Here is a 21,901-nt window from a genome sequence, read left to right on the forward strand (position 1 = left end):
AAGAGAAAAAGAAAGGGACTGAGACAATATTTGAAGAGATTATAGTTGAAAACTTCCCTAATATGGGAAAGGAAATAGTTAATCAAGTCCAGGAGGCACAGAGAGTCCCATACAGAATAAATCCAAGGAGAAATACGCCAAGACGCATATTAATCAAACTGTCAAAAATTAAACACAAAGAAATCCTATTAAAAGCAGCAAGGGAAAAACAACAAATAACACACAAGGGAATCCCCATCAGGATAACAGCTGATCTCTCAGCAGAAACTCTACAAGCCAGAAGGGAGTGGCAGGACATAATTAAAGTGATGAAGGAGAAAAACCTGCAACCAAGATTACTCTACCCAGCAAGGATCTCATTCAGATTTGATGGAGAAATTAAAACGTTTACAGACAAGCAAAAGCTGAGAGAGTTCAGCACCACCAAACCAGCTTTACAACAAATGCTAAAGTAACTTCTCTAGGCAAGAAACACAATAGAAGTAAAAGACCTACAATAACGAACCCAAAACAATTAAGAAAATGGGAACAGGAACATACATATCGATAATTACCTTAAATGTAAATGGACTAAATGCTCCCACCAAAAGATACAGATTGGCTGAATGGATACAAAAACAAGACCCATATATATGCTGTCTACAAGAGACCCACTTCAGACCTAGAGACACATACAGACTGAAAGTAAGGGGATGGAAAAAGATATTCCATGCAAATGGAAACCAAAAGAAAGCTGGAGTAGCAATTCTCATATCAGACAAAATAGACTTTAAAATAAAGACTACTAGAAGAGACAAAGAAGGACACTACCTAATGATCAAGGGATCGATCCAAGAAGAAGATATAATAATTATAAATATTTATGCACCCAACATAGGAGCACCTCAATACATAAGGCAAATACTAACAGCCATAAAAGGAGAAATCGACAGTAACACAATCATAGTAGGGGACTTTAACACCCCACTTTCACCAATGGACAGATCATCCAAAATGAAAATAAATAAGGAAACACAAGCTTTAAATGATACATTAAACAAGATGGACTTAATTGATATTTATAGGACATTCCATCCAAAAACAACAGAATACACATTTTTCTCAAGTGCTCATGGAACATTCTCCAGGATAGATCATATCTTGGGTCACAAATCAAGCCTTGGTAAATTTAAGAAAATTGAAATTGTATCAAGTATCTTTTCGGACCACAATGCTATGAGAGTAGATATCAATTACAGGAAAAGAGCTGTAAAAAATACAAACACATGGAGGCTAAACAATACACTACTTAATAACGAAGTGATCACTGAAGAAATCAAAGAGGAAATTAAAAAATACCTAGAAACAAATGACAATGGAGACACGACGACCCAAAACCTATGGGATGCAGCAAAAGCAGTTCTAAGAGGGAAGTTTATAGCAATACAATCCCACCTTAAGAAACAGGAAACATCTCGAATAAACAACCTAACCTTGCACCTAAAGCAATTAGAGAAAGAAGAACAAAAACATCCCAAAGTTAGCAGAAGGAAAGAAATCATAAAAATCAGATCAGAAATAAATGAAAAAGAAATGAAGGAAACGATAGCAAAGATCAATAAAACTAAAAGCTGGTTCTTTGAGAAGATAAACAAAATTGATAAACCATTAGCCAGACTCATCAAGAAAAAAAGGGAGAAGACTCAAATCAATAGAATTAGAAATGAAAAAGGAGAAGTAACAACTGACACTGCAGAAATACAAAAGATCATGAGAGATTACTATAAGCAACTCTATGCCAATAAAATGGACAACCTGGAAGAAATGGACAAATTCTTAGAAATGCACAACCTGCCAAGACTGAATCAGGAAGAAATAGAAAATATGAACAGACCAATCACAAGCACTGAAATTGAAACTGTGATAAAAAACCTTCCAACAAACAAAAGCCCAGGACCAGATGGCTTCACAGGCGAATTCTATCAAGCATTTAGAGAAGAGCTAACACCTATCCTTCTGAAACTCTTCCAAAATATAGCAGAGGGAGGAACACTCCCAAACTCATTCTACGAGGCCACCATCACCTTGATACCAAAACCAGACAAGGATGTCACAAAGAAAGAAAACTACAGGCCAATATCACTGATGAACATAGATGCAAAAATCCTCAACAAAATACTAGCAAACAGAATCCAACAGCACATTAAAAGGATCATACACCATGATCAAGTGGGGTTTATTCCAGGAATGCAAGGATTCTTCAATATACGCAAATCAATCAACGTGATACACCATATTAACAAATTGAAGGAGAAAAACCATATGATCATCTCAATAGATGCAGAGAAAGCTTTCGACAAAATTCAACACCCATTTATGATAAAAACCCTGCAGAAAGTAGGCATAGAGGGAACTTTCCTCAACATAATAAAGGCCATATATGACAAACCCACAGCCCGCATCATCCTCAATGGTGAAAAACTGAAACCATTTCCACTAAGATCAGGAACAAGACAAGGTTGCCCACTCTCACCACTCTTATTCAACCTAGTTTTGGAAGTTATAGCCACAGCAATCAGAGAAGAAAAGGAAATAAAAGGAATCCAAATTGGAAAAGAAGAAGTAAAGCTGTCACTGTTTGCAGATGACATGATACTATACATAGAGAATCCTAAAGATGCTACCAGAAAACTACTAGAGCTAATCAATGAATTTGGTAAAGTTGCAGGATACAAAATTAATGCACAGAAATCTCTGGCATTCCTATATACTAATGATGAAAAATCTGAAAGTGAAATCAAGGAAACACTCCCATTTACCATTGCAACAAAAAGAATAAAATATCTAGGAATAAACCTCCCTAAGGAGACAAAAGACCTGTATGCAGAAAATTATAAGACCCTGATGAAAGAAATTAAAGATGATACAAATAGATGGAGAGATGTACCATGTTCTTGGATTGGAAGAATCAACATTGTGAAAATGACTCTACTACCCAAAGCAATCTACAGATTCAATGCAATCCCTATCAAACTACCACTGGCATTTTTCACAGAACTAGAACAAAAAATTTCACAATTTGTATGGAAACACAAAAGACCCCGAATAGCCAAAGCAATCTTGAGAACGAAAAACGGAGCTGGAGGAATCAGGCTCCCTGACTTCAGACTATACTACAAAGCTACAGTAATCAAGACAGTATGGTACTGGCACAAAAACAGAAAGATACATCAATGGAACAGGATAGAAAGCCCAGAGTTAAACCCACGGACATATGGTCACCTTATCTTTGATAAAGGAGGCAGGAATGTACAGTGGAGAAAGGACAGTCTCTTCAATAAGTGGTGCTGGGAAAACTGGATAGGGACATGTAAAAGTATGAGATTAGATCACTCCCTAACACCATACACAAAAATAAGCTCAAAATGGATTAAAGACCTAAATGTAAGGCCAGACACTATCAAACTCTTAGAGGAAAACATAGGCAGAACACTCTATGACATAAATCACAGCAAGATCCTTTTTGACCCACCTCCTAGAGAAATGGAAATAAAGACAAAAATAAACACATGGGACCTAATGAGACTTAAAAGCTTTTGCACAGCAAAGGAAACCATAAACAAGACCAAAAGACAACCCTCAGAATGGGAGAAAATATTTGCAAATGAAGCAACTGACAAAGGATTAATCTCCAAAATTTATAAGCAGCTCATGCAGCTCAATAACAAAAAAACAAACAACCCAATCCAAAAATGGGCAGAAGACCTAAATAGACATTTCTCCACAGAAGATATACAGACTGCCAACAAACACATGAAAGTATGCTCAACATCTTTACTCATTAGAGAAATGTAAATCAAAACTACAATGAGATATCATCTCACACCAGTCAGAATGGCCATCATCAAAAAATCTAGAAACAATAAATGCTGGAGAGGGTGTGGAAAAAAGGGAACCCTCTTGCACTGCTGGTGGGAATGTGAATTGGTACAGCCGCTATGGAGAACGGTATGGAGGTTCCTTGAAAAACTACAAATAGAACTACCATATGACCCAGCAATCCCACTACTGGGCATATACCCTGAGAAAACCATAATTCAAAAAGAGACATGTACCAAAATGTTCATAGCAGCCCTATTTACAATAGCCCGGAGATGGAAACAACCTAAGTGTCCATCATCGGATGAATGGATAAAGAAGATGTGGCACATATATACAATGGAATATTACTCAGCCATAAAAAGAAATGAAATTGAGCTATTTGTAATGAGGTGGATAGACCTAGAGTCTGTCATACAGAGTGAAGTAAGTCAGAAAGAGAAAGACAAATACTGTATGCTAACACATATATATGGAATTTAAGAAAAAAAAATGTCATGAAGAACATAGGGGTAAGACAGGAATAAAGACACAGACCTACTAGAGAATGGACTTGAGGATATGGGGAGGGGGAAGGGTAAGCTGTGACAAAGTGAAAGAGCGGCATGGACATATATACACTACCAAACGTAAGGTAGATAGCTAGTGGGAAGCAGCCGCAGAGCACAGGGAGATCAGCTCGGTGCTTTGTGACCGCCTGGAGGGGTGGGATAGGGAGGGTGGGAGGGAGACGCAAAAGGGAGGGGATATGTAAACATATGTATATGTATAACTGATTAAATTTGTTATAAAGCAAAAAATTTAAAAAAAATAAATAAATAAATAAATAACTTTAATCAAAAAAAAAAAAAGAGTGGTCCTCTCTAGGTGGTAGGATTATAAATTTTTAATCTTTTGGTATCTTCTTTATGCTTTCATATAATTTCTGAATAGTCTACAATTAAAAAAAATAGAAACAAAAAAAAAAAAAAAAAGAAGATAGACAAAACCTCTGCCCTCACAGAGTTTACACTCTGACGAGAGAAGAGAGACGGTAAACAAGGAAAATATATAGTATGTGCTAAGTAGAAAAAGGAAGGAGAAAATGGAGGTAAGCTTCCAGACAGGGGGAGGGGAGCTAGGGATGAGGAAAAAAGGTTACTATCAAGCAGAGTGAATTAAAGAAAGCCTTACTGGTGATGACATTTGAACACAGGTGTGGGATTTGGCCGCAAGCATGTAAAAGGCCCTGAGGCAAAGGCTTGCTTAGTGTCCTGCAGGAATCTCACAGAGGCTAACGTGAAGTGTCTAGGAGAAAAAGTCTAAGACGGCAGCAGGAGAGCAGGTCACACAGGGTCTTGTAGGTAACAACATTGTCTTTTACCCTTGAGACGAGAAATCTTTACGTTTTGCACAAAGGAAGTTGTAATCCGACTTCTCTTTAAACACAGTCCCTCTAGATGATGGGCTGAACATAGGCTGAAGGGTGGGGAGGGATGGACCAGTTGGGAGGCTATGGCTGTAATTTAAGGTAAAGATAACTGTGGTGCAGACCAGGGTGATAACAGTGGAGCTGGTGAAAAGTAGTTATGTTTGGGACGAACTTTTAAGGTAAAATCAACAGGCTATGCTAATGGCTAGGAGATGCAGGATGAGAGAAAGAATTGTTAAGGATAACTCCAAGGCTTTTAGCCTGTGCTAAGAACAGAACAATCCTTGCTGATATGGAGAACACCAAGGTTTGGGGGTGAAAATCAGTTTTGTTTCGGCCATGTTAGGTTTGAGGTGCCTGATAGAAATCCAACCAGAGATCCAGTATATGTAGATATCCAAGTATATCTCTAAATATGGAGATATTTGAGTATGGAGTTAGGGGCAAGTAAGAACTGAAGACATAAAACAGAAAGTAACGTACAGATGTATTCAGACTCATGGAGAAGAAGTCAACAGAAAACAGAAGAGGTCTGAGAAGGCTGGGGAGGTGAAGAGGAGCAACCAAAGTGGACTGATGATGAATGGCTAGTGTGGTCACAAAATATGTGTGGTGAAGACTCCACTGGTCGCAGAAGGTAACTTGGCCTGCATGGCAGCAAGAGCTGATTCAGGAAGGCTGGTGTAGGAAGCCGTAACACTGTCCAACAGGCCCGAAACCTGAGACAATCTCCCCCATGAGAGAGCACAAAAATGCCCACAAGAATGGCAAAGACCAGCTTTTCCAACAGTAACACACATCTCATGGGAAATCTGAGCCTGCTGAATTGCCTACTGCTTTGTGTAAGCAAATGCCACCTCTTCTAACCGGGTCTCTCTGTCAATCCTATGCCCGTAACACTGTGACAGCGATGCAGAAACGACTGCAGTGGTCCAGGTGACAGAGGTCGGTAGAGAGGATCTGGGTGATGAAGACATAACACTGTCCAGCAGTAATGTTGTCAAAACTTGCGAATGGACTAGAATATAGGGAAGGGAAGCAGAGGGAGGAATCAAAGATGACTCCTAAGTTTCTGACTTGCAACACTGGATGGGTGACGTTGCCATTCAATTACTCAAGGAATACTGGTAGAGGACCCAGGTGGGAGAAGACTTCAAGTTCAGTCTTGAACGTGTGGAGATGAGGAGAAGGCAGCTGGCACTGGAGCTCAGAAAAGAAACAGGATTGAAGAAGTCCATTTAAAAGTCTGCCTACAGAGTGAAACTAATGCTATACTTGGAAAAGACTGCTTATAAGAGACTTATAAGAGACTCTAGTAAGAAGAAGAAATGCCTAGGAGTAAGCCTTGTACATCCTGGAATATTCATCAGCTCTACAGAATAGGATGAGCCTGCAAAGGAGGCTAAGAAAGAGTAGCTCAAGAGGTGAGAGGAAAACCAGGAACGTGCAGCATCATAGAAGCCAATGGGAGACAGTGGCTCAAGGAGTGGGGGAGCAACCACATCAAAGAGACATTAATGAGAGTCAGTATCTTTTAAGTATGTATTTCACTGATGACAGATCATCTTTGTCAGCAGATCTCTTGGTCCTACTGATTTCTACAGAAGCTTCCTGTGAATACAGTTCATAAAACCATCACATCAGAATTCTGTTCTCTGTTAACAGCTTTCTAAGAAGCGATCCAAAAATTCTTTAATTTTAAGACAGCAAGGCTGATAAACACATTTTGGATAAAATTAGTTACAGCACTGAAGTCATTCTGGAAAGAACACAAAACTGGAGTCTCTAGCATAGTCCTGCTTTTACCTTTATCCAGACCTTGGGCAGGGCTCATGCCTTTCTGAGTTCTGGTTTCATTATCTGTTCAGTGTTGGGGGTCAGGGGCGGGATGTGCCGTGGCCAAGAAGAGAAGCAGTAAACTTGCTGATCCACACGTCCCTGCTCCACAAAATCCTGGAGTTCACAATTAATTTGTGGGAATATAGGGGTAAACGTGTGTATTTAACTCACACATTTTCCTAATTTTGTGTGTGTGTGTGTGGTACGCGGGCCTCTCACTGTTGTGGCCTCTCCCATTGCGGAGCACAGGCTCCGGACACGCAGGCCCAGCGGCCATGGCTCACGGGCCCAGCTGCTCCGTGGCATGTGGGATCCTCCCGGACCGGGGCACGAACCCGTGTCCCCTGCATCGGCAGGAGGACTCTCAACCACTGCGCCACCAGGGAAGCCCTAAGTCACACATTTTCAACAGTGGCCTCTTTATGGCCATAAGATGAACTACCACTTAAGCCATTTGGTTTAGTTTCACCATTTCTCAGACCAACCAGATACTCTGACAGCTATGAAGTCTATTCCCTAATGGAAGATACTGAACGAGCATTTATTAATTCCTGAATGTAGAGCAAGATACTAGATACTAGTTTATTTCTGGTAAATGCTCATATGTTCTTAAGAACTTAATATTAATTCAAGAGGAATTTCTTGTCCATCCCCGATTTCCCATGTAATGGTACATGGGGCATAGCAGGAACATAATATTCAGAGTGAATGAATTAAAGGACCCTATTTTGTTGGGCTTAGAAATTCTGCTGAAAAATTACATCTAAACATAGTCAAATAACCATATTCTCCCTAAATCCAATATTTGTGTGTCACATAAACTATTTCCAGGGTTCACAGTTGCAGAGATAAGATCCAATTGTATTCAAAGCAAAACATGTAGGAATTGTAGAGATGCAAAGTATGAAAGACTTATTTGCCTCAAGCATAATGAAGAATGTCTGCACTCACAAAATGTCTTATAGTGAGTATTCTTTTTCTTTGCCCCATAAAATATTTGCTTTTCCAATGCCCAATTCTAGAGGGACTTCTCAAAGGTTATTCCTTGGGCTGGGAGAGATCATCATGACTGGCTTCCAGATATGTTTTGTTCTCTACTCTGGTTTTATTACTGATTGGTTTCACAGGGTAAAAACCATACCCAGCAAATAAAAAAGCTCAATAAAATTTTATAAAATGAAACAAAGGTGAGAGGAATGGGGACTATTTCACTTTGTTCATAAATCAAGGCTTGTCTCTCTAAGTCCCTTTCAACTCCACATGGCCCAGCCAAACTAGGCTTTTGATCTTCCATGCTGTGCCCTTGTTTCAGCAGTCCCAATGCGTGCAATGTCTTTGCATAGAAATTTCTTCCCATTAACTCCCAGTGGCCAAACCCTACTCATCCTTAAAGGCTCAAACATCATCATATCCATGAAGCCTTCTAGAAACTCCACAGCTAAAAGAAATCTTACTTTTCCTAAACAGCACAGTTTCCCTATGTCTCTTTATAATATTTAACATGGTACTCCCTGTATTTAGTTACAATTACTCACTTATACTTTTTATAGTGTACATGTATGCGTATACACACACACCCCACACTATATCTATATACATATGTATATAGATATAGAAAGAGAGAGAGAATTTGTAGGTATTTACTTATATTTTTAATTTCTCCTCATAGTTTTTAAACTTCTTATGGATAGACTAGGTGTCAACTAATATTTTCTCCCCCCATGAAGCCTAACTCAATGTCTTGCACTGAGTAGGCAGTCACTAAATGGAGTGTGAAATGAGCTCTTATCATATATTGTTTTGCACACAATTTACATAATGAAACAAAACCATATGATATGCTAAAGTCACCAGGAACTAAGTCAATTACATAAATATATATTTGGTTCTTCTAATCTTTGCTCTCTGTTATACAGCAATCTTACTGGAGGAAATGATTTAATACAAACTCACAGTCAAGTGTCCTTCATGATGATCTGGGAAATGAATGAATAAGTACTCCGTGGCTACCAGCTGCATTATGGAGTCACCGAGGAATTCCATCCTCTGATTGTGGCCTCTGGGAAAAAACATCAATGTAAAGAGATCAATAAGCATTTGTGGATTAAAAAAAAAAAACACACAGAGAACTTTTTTCAAAAGGCATGATGTTAAAAAGCAATGTGAAAAAAAAAAAAAAAAAGCAATGTGTTCATCTTGCCTAAAGCACAAAACTAAATATAATTCCCTAAGGCCCCTCAACTGAGAAGAGATCTGAGTCAATACAGGTTCAGTTTCAAAGGAGAGTAAAGTACGTACTACTTAAGGATTAAACAACTGCTAAAATAAAGACTAGTAAATAGTGCCTGGCCAAAAGCTGGGGAGTATCAATTGAAAAATAAAGCACAGTTGAATCCTTGAACAGTGAGGGGGTTAGGGGCAACGACCCCCCCCATACAGTCAAAAATCCAGTTTAAATTTACAGTCGGACTTCTGTACCACGCTTCCGCATCTGCAGATTCAGCCAGTCAACCAACCGACCCTGTGTAGCACTGTAGCACGTACTTATTGAAAAAAATCCACATGTAAGTGGACCTATGCAGTTGAAACCCGTGTGATTCAAGGGTCAACTGTACAGCAGAGACAACAGTGTTGCACAGACAATCTTCATACAGACAAAACAAAGCAAAAAGGCCCAAGAATTTTCTTTGCTAAATCTTTATCTTTTTATTGAAAAATACACTCCATTATTCAAATCTGGACTCTAGGTTAAGGACTAAAAAAATATATGACAAGAATCCTTAATCTTTACAGTGTAAAGAGAAATGTGAATATCTGATTTGGGGGAAGGAAGCCAAAACTGAATAAAAAGCACCATGCAAAGAAACAATGTTTTGGTTATTTTATTATTTCATTAGCTCATGTTCAAATCACTCATCCAGAGCAGGGACTGGAGGACCACATTCAGCCTATGGCCTGTTTTAGTAAAAAGGGACACAGCCATGTTCATTCATTTACATTTTTCCTGCAGCTGCTTTTGTTACTATGGCAGAGTTGAATCATCATGACAGATACCACATGGCCTGCCTATAAAGCCTAAAATATTTAGTATTTGTCCCTTCGTAGAAGTTTTTACTTCCTTCACACTTCTCTTATACTTTACAAAGAAATAAGATGCATGACAATGAGACCAAAAATACTGGGTTAGAGCATATCCTCTGGTCCACACTCGTGTCTGGTTGCTCATCCATCTAACGATGTGACTTCCCTGGAAATACGTTTGAGACCCCAACCTTGAAAGGGCATGCAGCAAACGCTTGGGACTGCCTGTCTAAATGCCCACGTTAGAACTACATGAGTACTTCTAACTTACAGGGTCAGATGGTTAAATCCCACAGTTCTCAATGTGAATGCTCTTGCCAAAAGTCGAACATGGGTAAAAATTACTCCAATTGCATCTTCAAATTCAGTAAGTTTCTGTAGAACTGGAGAAGTCTCAATAAGTTGTCGATCAGTATTTGGCTCTTGAAGCTACAAGAAGAAAGAAAGAAATAAAAATCACATGCAGTTTTTAGTTACAAAAGTAATTATCCATTCTAAGATGGTGTTTTGTAAACTTCTTTCTCCCACGGGCAGAAATTTCCGAAATGCCAATAAAACACGAAAGCTTCTTTCTCATCCCTTAGAATGGCAAACAAACCTAATATTTAAAGAAGGCTCAAATAATATTTTCCAATCTTCTATCAGATTTCAAGGCCAAATCCTGTACACAGATAGTTCAAAATCGCAAGTATTATACTAGCTCTCCAAGGAAGAGGCAAGCTGAAGAACCACTGGTAGAGAATACATATATATCTATCTGGTAACTTAGTGGTTCTCAAACTTTAGCATTCATCAAATCCTTGTAGGACTTGTTAAAAGCAGATGGCCAGGCCCTGCCCCCAGAGCTTCTGATTCAGTATGACTGGAATAAGGACCAAGGATTTGCCTTTCTGGTAAGTTCCCAGGTAATGCAGATGCTACTGGTCTGGGGACCAGCTTTTGAGAATCTCTGCATTGAGTAAGTTGACCTCTGCATGTCTTCTAGGGACCAACCTATTTTGGCAAATGAACATCATTAAAACTGGATTCAGCACACACTGGAGATTATTATACCACTAGTCAGGTGTTCCACATAACAATGAGCCTTTAACCACTAGAAGAGAGCAAATATGAAGAGTTTAAATAAAATGAATATTTTCAGGAACTTTGGGCAAGCTCATACTCATAAAATATTTCTAAAGTACTCTGAATTAATGTCACTTATTACTGTAAAGCCTCTCATGAGAGAGTTCAGCTACTAGTGATGACTTTTATATACACATAATATACATATACAAAAATATGTATATATGAGTATACATTTACATGTGTATGTATATATGATGTATATCTCCAAGGTAAAATGGTAATAAAAGCAAAGAATAGTAAGAATTTTTAAACCTACTGGGGAAAAAAGTGTCACCATATGTAGATCTTTTAAATTCCAAAATCTTGAATAAAAAGTCATTATACTGTAATAAAATTTTAATTTACAATATGTATTATGCATCGAAGTCAAAGCCCTCAACTTCTCAGATCCAAATTAGGTTACGATTTAGCAATGTTAATTTAGTATTTGTTCTACTTTGTGATAAGCCCAGACTTGCTTCCATATTATTTTCCCTATAATAGCAGGCACGTAGATATACTGAAGACAACATATTATGCTTTGACTATCACTGTTTTGGGGAAGAGAGGGGACCAAACCACAGCCACACAAGTAGTTCTTCCTGCCTCGTGAGGGAAGGCGACTCCCAGTGCTTCCCCCACCTCACCCCAGACCACAAAGAGGGCAACACATGGCATCGTTTTAATATTTGTTCCAAAGTTCTCCGGTCTGACACCCCAGCTTCAAGTCATAAAGCCACGGAAGGGAATCAAAGGATAAAAGCAGGAAGGGACAAAAGGCAGACTGAAGCATCATGAATGCCCAGAGTTATAAAGCTTACTGCAGACAGGAAGGTCACACTTACCTGGAGTGGGTGGAGAGGATAATTGAGCCAGACTTCGCGCAAGTCCTGGAAAATGGAGTGATGCCTTTAATGCTTGAGGGAGCCATTTAACACACTCTAGAGTGCTAAATAAAATGCCATTATGTGAAATACCGAACTATTTTAGATGCTGACTCCACTTATTGCAAATTCAATAGTGCTGGCAAACTAATTTTTTTAAAGTGTATTCACCATTCAAACTGCCTGTAGTGACTCTAATTAGCCTATTATGCTGGGGAGGAAAAGAGCCCCCCACACCCCCAAGAGTCAAAGACACCTTTTAAAACTAAGTTACCCATTTGCTTAACCTAATACACTGGATTAAGCTGCTGTTTTAATCACATTTTTTAGTTTACCATTCCCCAGAAATGTACATCAGCTGTGCCTTTTGTAATGAAAACTCACCTCAAATGGTCCTTTATTTAGGCACTAATTCATTATCGTTGAGCTGTTCTAAGATGGAGTGGAAAACACCCCATATCTAGTTCCTAAACACTTAGATTTGTAAGAGCACACTTTTACTGTGGATCATTACAAATGTATACTTGAAATAAGAGAATAAATAGAAGAATAAATTTTGTGGAAAATCCTAATCCATTGAGTTAAATCCAGAGGCAGTTATAATTAGACCATCCTCAGGATTAAAGTGTTTTTCCTTCAGTTTTAGACTCTAGGGAGCCTCGAACTGAATCTCCTTTCTGGCCTCGATGATAGGTTTTTGAGATAAATGACAAAACTTTTAAAAGACGAGTTTTTTTTTTTAATTTTTGGAGGGGGGAAGTATAGGAAAATATATTGTCACTTGTGATCAGATGATGACCAAGTGAAATAAAATACCTGATATTTTTGTACAACTTGCATCTTAATAAAATAAACTTAGGTTTTGTTTTTGGTGTTTTATTTTGCCAATATAAAAAACAAGCTTAAATATCAAACTGTTCTTTTAAAGCTATTTAAAGGACTTCTCTTAACCAATTCAATAACCTTTCCCTTGAATTCTCTGTAGCATAATTATACTGAATGTCACTCCCTTCCTGCAACTTTCTCATGTTCTCTCAATGCTTTTTCTCTTCCTGCTGTACCTGAAACAGACATTTACCAAACTTCAGCCCCTTGCCTGACCTATTCATTACCTGCTTCTCTGGAGAGCCTCGTCATTCCCACTGCTTTAATAACTACCTCTGTTTAAATCACTTGTTCATCTCTGCTGCAGTTCTGACCTCTCACCCAAGCTACAAGTCCATAACTCTAAGTGCCTTTATGGGCATCTTTTACCTCATACCTAAATGACCAAATCATACCTTTTTACCTTTCACCTTAAACTAGGGAGTATGGTGTTAGAAAAAGCTGCAGGATGAGGAGACAGGTTGCCTGATTTAATCCTGATTCCCCGTTGGCAAGTTACCTAACCTCCCTGAGCCAACCTTTCCTCAAGTGTAAGACAAAGATAATCACAGTACCTACTTCAGACTGTTCTCTGATGCCTCAAGTGAGCAATGTACTCAAAGCATTGAACCCAGTGCTGGCACACAAAAAATGCCACAATTAATAATGATGACATCAACAATGACGATAAACAACTATCTCTTCTGACCAACTTAAATCTCCAAAGCTCAAAACTGTCAGGGACTTCTAGATTCATCTTCCTCCTTTCTCCTATGTATTCTTTGCTCAAAAACACTGATTTCTTCTTTGATGTTTGCTGTCACCCGTCTTGGTGTAATAGCTTAAAACCTCACAACTAGCCTGTTTCAGTGGCATCCATTTCCTTTATTCTACCCTGCACAAGGAGATAAGGTTCTGTTGCCCCCTTGGGGTCAGAGAAAATACCCTGGAAAAGATCTCGACTGGAATCCCAGCTCTGCCTTCTATTAGCCCAAGGACCTTAGGTAAAGCCTCTAGCTTCAGTTTGCTCTTCTGGAAAATGTTCATTGACTGTTGGGACATTAGATCATGCAGCATATTTTTACTGAATACCTGTTGCATATTAGCTTACTAAGACAAATAAGACACTATCCCTGTCCTCAAAGGAGCCTAGTGGGGAAGAATGAAGGTAAATAACTATAATTTAATAAACTATGACAAATTCTATAATAGTGATGTATATATACCGAGTGCTAGGAAAACTCTGCCTGGGGTGTCAGATCAAGCTTCAAAGAGGAAGTGACTTTTCAGCTGTGTTCTGAAGAACACAGAATACTGAGGAATTCAGTACATCAGCAGACGGAGGGAATCCAAAGCAGGGCACCATACATACACAAGTAATAGGTCTCAAAGTACACACACACAAAAGGGTAACTCTTAATAGGCAGAGCACAGAGGATTTTAAGGCAGTGAAAACATATGACACTGTAATGGTGGCTGTATGTCATTACATATTTGTCTGAACCCGCGGAATGTACAACACCAAGAGTGAACCCTCATGTAAACTATGGACTTTGGGTGATTATGATATGTCAGTGTAGGTTCACTGATTATACCGAATTTACCACTCTGGTCGGGGAAGCTGATAGTGGAGGAGGCTGTGCATGTGTGGGGCAGGGAATGTATGGGAAATTTCAGTACCTTCCTCTCAATTTTGCTGTAAACCTAAAAAAAAAATGTTCACACCACTGTAAAGCAAAAAATAAAATAAACACTTATTTGTTAATAAGTTATAACAGACTCAAAAAAAATTAAAATTAAAAAAAGGTAATTCCTAGAATGGCACAGAGGGAGTGAAAAGAAAGGAGACCGAAAAAATAGGTGGGAATCAGATTATGAGAACTATTAAATGCTATGGTGTGTAATACAGACTTTGGCAGGCAATAAAGAAACCAAAGATTTTAAGCCACGAAGGCCATAATCAAATCTGTGCATTAAAAAAGAAGACAACACTAAATGCAGCATGAATGATGCACTAGAGCAGCAGGGAAAGACAACAGGTTAATTACGGCAGGTGAGAGGTGAGGCCGACAAACGTTAAAGCAGCGGTACGGCCAAGGGTAAACCCGCTCAGGAGATACGAGGGACCGAACTGACAGGGGTTTGCACCTGAATGGAGATGAGGAGGAAAAAGCTTAAGGACAAGAGAATACCCTCAGGTTTCTGGTTTAGATCATGAAAGTAAAGAAGGAGAAATGTGTCTGGGGGCTAAGGTATTGAATTCAGATGCTAAACCTGTTGAAATTAGGTGTCTGTGGAACACCCAGGTGAAGCTGCCCAGAGGCAATTTGAAAAGACACTTTTTTTTTTTTTTTTTTTGCAGTACGCGGGCCCCTCACTGCTGTGGCCTCTCCCGTCGCGGAGCACAGGCTCCGGACGCGCAGGCCCAGCGGCCATGGCTCACGGGCCCAGCTGCTCCGCGGCATGTGGGATCCTCCCGGACCGGGGCACGAACCCGCGTCCCCTGCATCGGCAGGCGGACTCCCAACCACCGCGCCACCAGGGAGGCCCTGAAAAGACACTTTTTCCAATTTCTGGAGCTCCAGAGAAAGGCCTGGGTCAGAGAAATGGGGACAGATATGCACAGACAAAAAGGGGTGTGTATGGGCGGGGAGTGGGAGACTAGGAAAGATTACATAGTAATTGCTCCCTATCTTTCTAAGAGGGTCATTGGATGGTCAAATGGAAACAGTGGCTCTGAATGTACTGGGTAAGCCGGGAAGGGTCACACAGACCTGAAAACACAGAATTGGCAAAATCATCCTGGGGCTGAAAGAGTAAAAAGTAGTTCAGGCTGAGGAAGAAAAATAGCCCTTCTGTTAACAGGGCTGATAGGACGACACACATAAAGCCAGCTTCCAAGTTAACAGGAAACAGCATTTCTCTCAAGGTCTTACAGCATCTGTAAAACCCTGAACGACCCCCTCTTTGAGAAACAACTGCTCTCCCACCAGTGTTGCCCTCTGACCTGCTCTGCTATGTCTTACCCCTGGAATAAAGATTGACAGGGACACTCAATAGCTAAACTGCCCCTCGGCTCCTGACAGCACCCAATCCCAAATTAATCCCCTGCTTCTTCTAATCTGGCCTCAGACACGGCAACCAAACAAGAACTGATCCCTGCTTTCCTGGCCCCTCAGAACCGGTCAGCACCAGCCCAGGCCTCAGAAAGGAGGGTCCCCTCCCTGTTATGAGCATGCCCCCCCCGCTCCCTCCCCCAGCCCCATGCGTGGAGCCAATAAACCTACAGCTTGTCTCTGGCTGTCTTTGGCTGACTGGACTTTCACAGAACCATTACTCAAGAAAAAGTACGATGGTTCGCCGAAATCTCTCACATACTACAACTAAGAGATGTAAACCAATATGGAGATGTCAGATGAGTTAGACTGTCCAAGTGTGCACACTTGAAAACGCTGAAGTGGGAAGACCATATATTACTAAGCCCTGTTCAGTTTCACAAAAGACACACTAAAATGACTAAAACAAATTCTGAATGTCAGCCGTCCCATTGGTAAGATGATGTTCAGACTCTGCTTTTTCATTTAGTCATTTATCCATTTCATTCCTTAAACAAATATTTACTAAACTCTGTACATGCCAGCATTGTACTTGGTACTGGAAATAAAAGATAAGCCTGCTAAGTAGACAAGTGGGAGAGAAGCAGTTTAAAGAGAGAAAAGAATCTAAACAAAACTGATGCAATTAAGAATACCAGGTATAAAGCTGCATATAATTCAGGAAAACAGGAACACAGAGTGGATGGGGGATGCAGGTAAGATGGGAGGACAGGGGCAGGAGTAGGTGAAGGATAGGTTCAAGGGGTGAGGGGGCACATAGAGGCAAGGCTGGAGGAGCAAACAAAGTAAAGAGGTTGCTGAAACTGCCAACAAAAGATAAAGGCCAGAACAAAGTTATTTCAAGTTTTGAGAAAAAAGACGTAAAATACATCTGCTACAGATACAAATCAAGATGCGCACTTGTTTATAGGTTGTAGGACAAAATGGGGGACATGGAACACCTGTAGATAATGTTCCCACCAGGAGGAAATTCACACGTGTAAAATCACCACCTATCTCTATAAAAACAGGTAAAAGAAGATCAAATCCTCAGATATGAGCATCATCCAGGCCCCATTTTTCAAAACTACTGATTCTTTTTTTTTTTAACTATCCTAAGGAATACAGTAATAACATCTGACAGCCACTTACATTGAAGGTTTCACAAAGGCTTAAAACCCTGGCTTCCTATGTTCTTTACTGCTCCATGAGGGCTATTTCATTCAATTATAATGACATTTCAATCGGGAATACAGAGTTGCCTCTCCCTTTAAATGTTAAATTGACTTGTTTGGGTACAAAAAGCAGCCAGTATGCTCTATTACATGCAGGATTAAAAAGGTAGGCCTGGCAATATTAATAGCTTAATACTTTATAACAACAGAAACTATTTTAGAATCTATCATTTTTTCTTAAACTATAATTTGCTTAAAAAAAAAAGTACCTCCATATTCTTTATTCATAGCCCTATGAGAAACTCCCTATGAACTGACTTTCTACAATAAATATACATTTATCTAGTCTACATAACTTACATAAAAACAAATCATAAACAGAAAAGCCAAAAGGCTATAACTTCAACTAAGCCTGCATGGGGTAGGTACCCAATGATTATAAAATATAAAATCATAATTAATTTCAAGATACTTCAAAATAAAGCAAAGTCCTACCTTATTTGTTTTCATATTTAACTTACAAGTGACCATGAGGAAAGATGGGGTTTCGGGTAGAAGACAAACTAGTGTAAATGTCCACAGAACTTTCCCATCTGTGACAGAGTTGAATAAGCTATTTTTTTTTTTGCGGTACGCAGGCTTCCCACAGCTGCGGCCCCTCCCGCCGCGGAGCACAGGCTCCAGACACGCACGAACCCGCGTCCCCTGCATCGGCAGGCAGAGTCTCAACCACTGCACCACCAGGGAAGCCCTAAGCTACTTTTGAAGTGCTTGAATCTACCATTTATGGTAGATTTGGGGTTTTTGTTTCTCTTACACGCTCTTTAAAATACAAAGACTAATTGAGATAAAATCTTCTGTAATGATATATAACTGAGAAAAATCAAATGAATCAAGATAAATACCGGATCATTAAAGAGTAAGCGTCCAAATAACTGTTTGGCTTCCTCCAGGCTTCCCTCCAAGTAAACAGCTCCTAGATAAAAGGAAGAGAATGCCAAAAGGCTGCATTAATATTCAGAGAAAATTACATATCTCCATAAAAAAGCCAAAAGGCAAGGCAAAACCCACTCACAGAAAAATTCGACAAGATCAGAAGCAATTGTTTTAAAGGTGGCATTTTCCCTCTTTTAGCTATGCTTTGTGTTATAAGTTAGACTGAAATATGAAATTCAGTTTACTAAAACATAAACCTTATTTTGTAAGAAAAAGAGGCCAACTATGAACTATCATGAAGGATATGTGTATGAACCATTAGTGACTAAGGGAACTATGCACAAATACTTAACTTTATGAAAATGTTATGTTTTATTTTCTATATTTATAGTTTATATTTCAGACCATAGATAAAATCTGAGCTCAGATCAATTAAGACTTCTGCAAATAAAAATCAGGATAACCTTTACCTTTAATTAGAAATTATTATTAAAAATTTTTTGAAATAACTAAGTACTGTACACATGTTTACCATTCATCATAACCAGTAAGTACTACAGTAACATCTTAACTGGGTATCAAATAACTGGAGTAGGCTGGTTTTTAAAATCATATTTTTTACATCTGTCTTCAGAAAGGCTATTTTCCACATAAAATATTCAGATACTTAGTCACCAGGGCTTTTGAGGACTAAATACACTTATTATTTATCAATAGTTGTAGTAATAATGATAATAATAACAATAATAATGATGATGATGATGACAGTAGCAGTAGTAGGGGTTTGGGGGGGTCACTCATGCCCTAGGCCCTGTACAAAGCATTTTCACATTCTTATCTTCACCTTCAAGGGCACCTTAGTAAGGGGCATTAGAAAAGATTTACAGGACTGGGGCCCATAGTAGGTGATTCTGGGGAGGGTTAAAGGAAATGGAACTTTGCTCTGGATTTGATGCAACCAGGATCAGATACTAAGATCGTTACAACTCTGTGAGGTAAGTGATACTATCTCCATGTCATAGATGGGGAAACTGAGCCTCAAAGAGATTCAATAACTTGGCAAAGACACAGAGCCAGTAAATGTTACAAAAGGGAACTGGATCATGTGTGCCAGGCTATGGGGCCAACTGTAACATCAACTGTCAAAAGTATTATGTCTACAGAGCACAGTCACTCCACGTGACAAACCCTCTGAAAATAGACATATTTGTGCAAAACAGACATACCTGTGAAAAGACTGTGGATAATTATTAAACATTCTCTTGCTACCATCATCAGCATGGAACTACAGTGGGAAGCTTTTATATTCATTTTCAAAGAAAGAGGGCAAAATGGATAAGGAAGTACAAAGCCCTTTGAAAAATGTACTCAATCATTTACCTTAAAAAATCAAGGAGTTGTCAATCTACTGAAATGTTTCATTGTAAAGCAGACTTGCAATCACCAGCTAATTAACTCTTCATAACTTTCCTGTACAAACAGCTAATTATATTCTAGTTACAGTAAAAAAGAAACTGAGGAAGTAAAGAGCCTGAGTGAGGAAGTAAAGTGTCTGCATCAGTCTTGCTTCAAGTGAATAAACAATAGTTATAGAGACTCAAGCCCTGGGATTTTAAATATGTGGTGTCTTCAAGATGTTTAAATCAGAAAATCCTGTGAATAGTTTAAAATGTGATCAAAAACAGTATTAGGGCCTCACCAGCAACTTATTTATGTATGTGATCCTGAATCAAATCTGGCAAGTAATCCATCCCCATATTAATTCACTGCACTTCAGTTCAGTATATACTAAGCATGTACATGACATGGTACAAGGAATTCAAGAAAAGAAAGTATGACTGCTGCTCTGGAGGAACTACAATAACTATAGTATAAGGAGGTGGGTATTATACTGGGGACCTCACATGCTTTGGCAACAAGTAATTTTGTCCCAAGTCTCCACATCGAATTTTATGTGCCCTCCAGACATTGTAGACATGCAGGAAACTAGACTATAAGTGAGAAATTACCTATTAATGCTTCAAAACAATTAGCCATGGCATGTCGAAGGTCTGATTCTCTACAAAGGTCAGGTCCATGAGCATAAAGCATAAATCGATCCAGTTCAAGTTTCTACAAAATTCAAAATGACAGAAAGTAAGAAAAAAATCGACAAAATCGTATTGCAACCGTGATAACTCAGCATCTCCTAGGGGTATGGTTACAATTTAATTGGCCTTATGTGAAAATTTAGTCACCATTCCCTACGAGTCCTTACATACGGCTTAGCGCTGACGAACCTCGACTTTTCCCCAAACAAGCTTCTATGAACTCTGATGGTTCAATTTAGTTCAGAACTGATCAGATCTGAGCTGTCCAATTCCAGGTTCAGAACAAAGACTAGCTTAAGCTGGAATGAGACTCTGTTACAAGACCATACCCTTGGGTTCACCCGATATGTCTAGGAAGATACAAACCCAACCCAAAGTTAACCTCTAGGATTCCAGAGTTATGTGGTACTGATGGTGTTTGTACCACATGTAAGAGATTTTTATGTGGTAGAGTAAATGGGGACCCTCAGAAGACTTCAAAATGCCTTATATCTCTAAATCTTTTTTTATTTGACAAGGATTTGGGGAGCCATATATCTTTGCACTTATGTCTGCTTTTTGAGGTTTCCACACTCATCCTTCTAAAGTCTCAGTGAGATCTAAGCAATGGGTTGGAACTATCTTAAGGGCTCTGGGAATATGGTTTATAATGAATTATATTTTCTTTTTTTATTTGGCCTCAGACAAGTTTAGAGACAAATTTACGGCCCAGTTCTAGAAATTGTGTAGGACTTAATGAATATATCTGTGCACACTAACTTTACTTCTGCCTTCCTTTTACTGTCTTACCCATATTTTCTCTTTATTTTGAGTTCAGTAACTACTTATTTCTTATCCTATTGTATTACAAGGTACAAATCAAGTCCTTTTAGAACTAGACACAGTATGGTTTTTTTATAAAACTCCTGAGATTGAATAAATGGAAATCACAATTCATTCCATAAAAGGAGAAAGATACAAACATTGCATAAGCATGCAATAAATCTGTTTCTATTACCATGTAATTCAGTTCAATAAATACTTACTAAGCAATAACATGCCAGGTAATATGGAACAAGTCACAAGTCAATGAACAACCTAGGACAATATGAATCTCATCAGCTCTCAGATAAAAGAGACTCAGATTTTGTGTGTCTTGATATGTATGTTAAAAATATCCATATCTGTTTACATTGGGAAAAGGGACAATAAAAATGGGACACATATGCTATCAGTATTTTGTATTCCTAGGAATTCATGAGTGTATTATAAACTCAAATGAGAGTTTTGACTACCACAAATGCAACAGCAGAAACCACCTCTTTTTAAAAAATGGATCCCCAAGTGCAAGAGTTTATGCTAGAATATGTAAATTTCACTTGTTTCACAACTTCACTGGGAAAATCCAATTGTTTGCTATCTCTGGAGCCGTGCTTGAGAGTAGAGTGCAAGCCATATTTTATATTATAAACAACTATTCTGGAATGCTATGAATTTTCCAACTTCTCATAATCCCTCCTCTGTATCCTTACTTTTTCATGAAGGCATTAGCGGAAATTTTAAAAAGGAGAGTGGTGCTCCA

General features: G+C 38.9%; 1 protein-coding gene across 4 annotated transcripts in view; it reads right to left on the reverse strand.

Annotated features, from left to right (window-relative positions):
• The window catches only part of DROSHA (drosha ribonuclease III), a 133,895-nt gene that overhangs the window by 25,334 nt on the left and 86,660 nt on the right, over positions 1-21,901 (reverse strand). For all 4 annotated transcript variants that reach the window (XM_081231262.1, XM_081231263.1, XM_081231265.1 and 1 more), the window contains 5 exons: positions 20,260-20,362; positions 18,220-18,290; positions 12,142-12,186; positions 10,461-10,618; positions 9,062-9,167 (listed from right to left, as the gene is read on the reverse strand). In XM_081231262.1, coding sequence (XP_081087388.1) covers positions 9,062-9,167; positions 10,461-10,618; positions 12,142-12,186; positions 18,220-18,290; positions 20,260-20,362 — 483 coding nt within the window. The remainder of the gene's footprint in view (positions 1-9,061; positions 9,168-10,460; positions 10,619-12,141; positions 12,187-18,219; positions 18,291-20,259; positions 20,363-21,901) is intronic.

Source organism: Mesoplodon bidens (genome assembly GCF_964165515.1).
Source record: "Mesoplodon bidens genome assembly, chromosome: 4".
NCBI lineage: Eukaryota > Metazoa > Chordata > Mammalia > Artiodactyla > Ziphiidae > Mesoplodon > Mesoplodon bidens.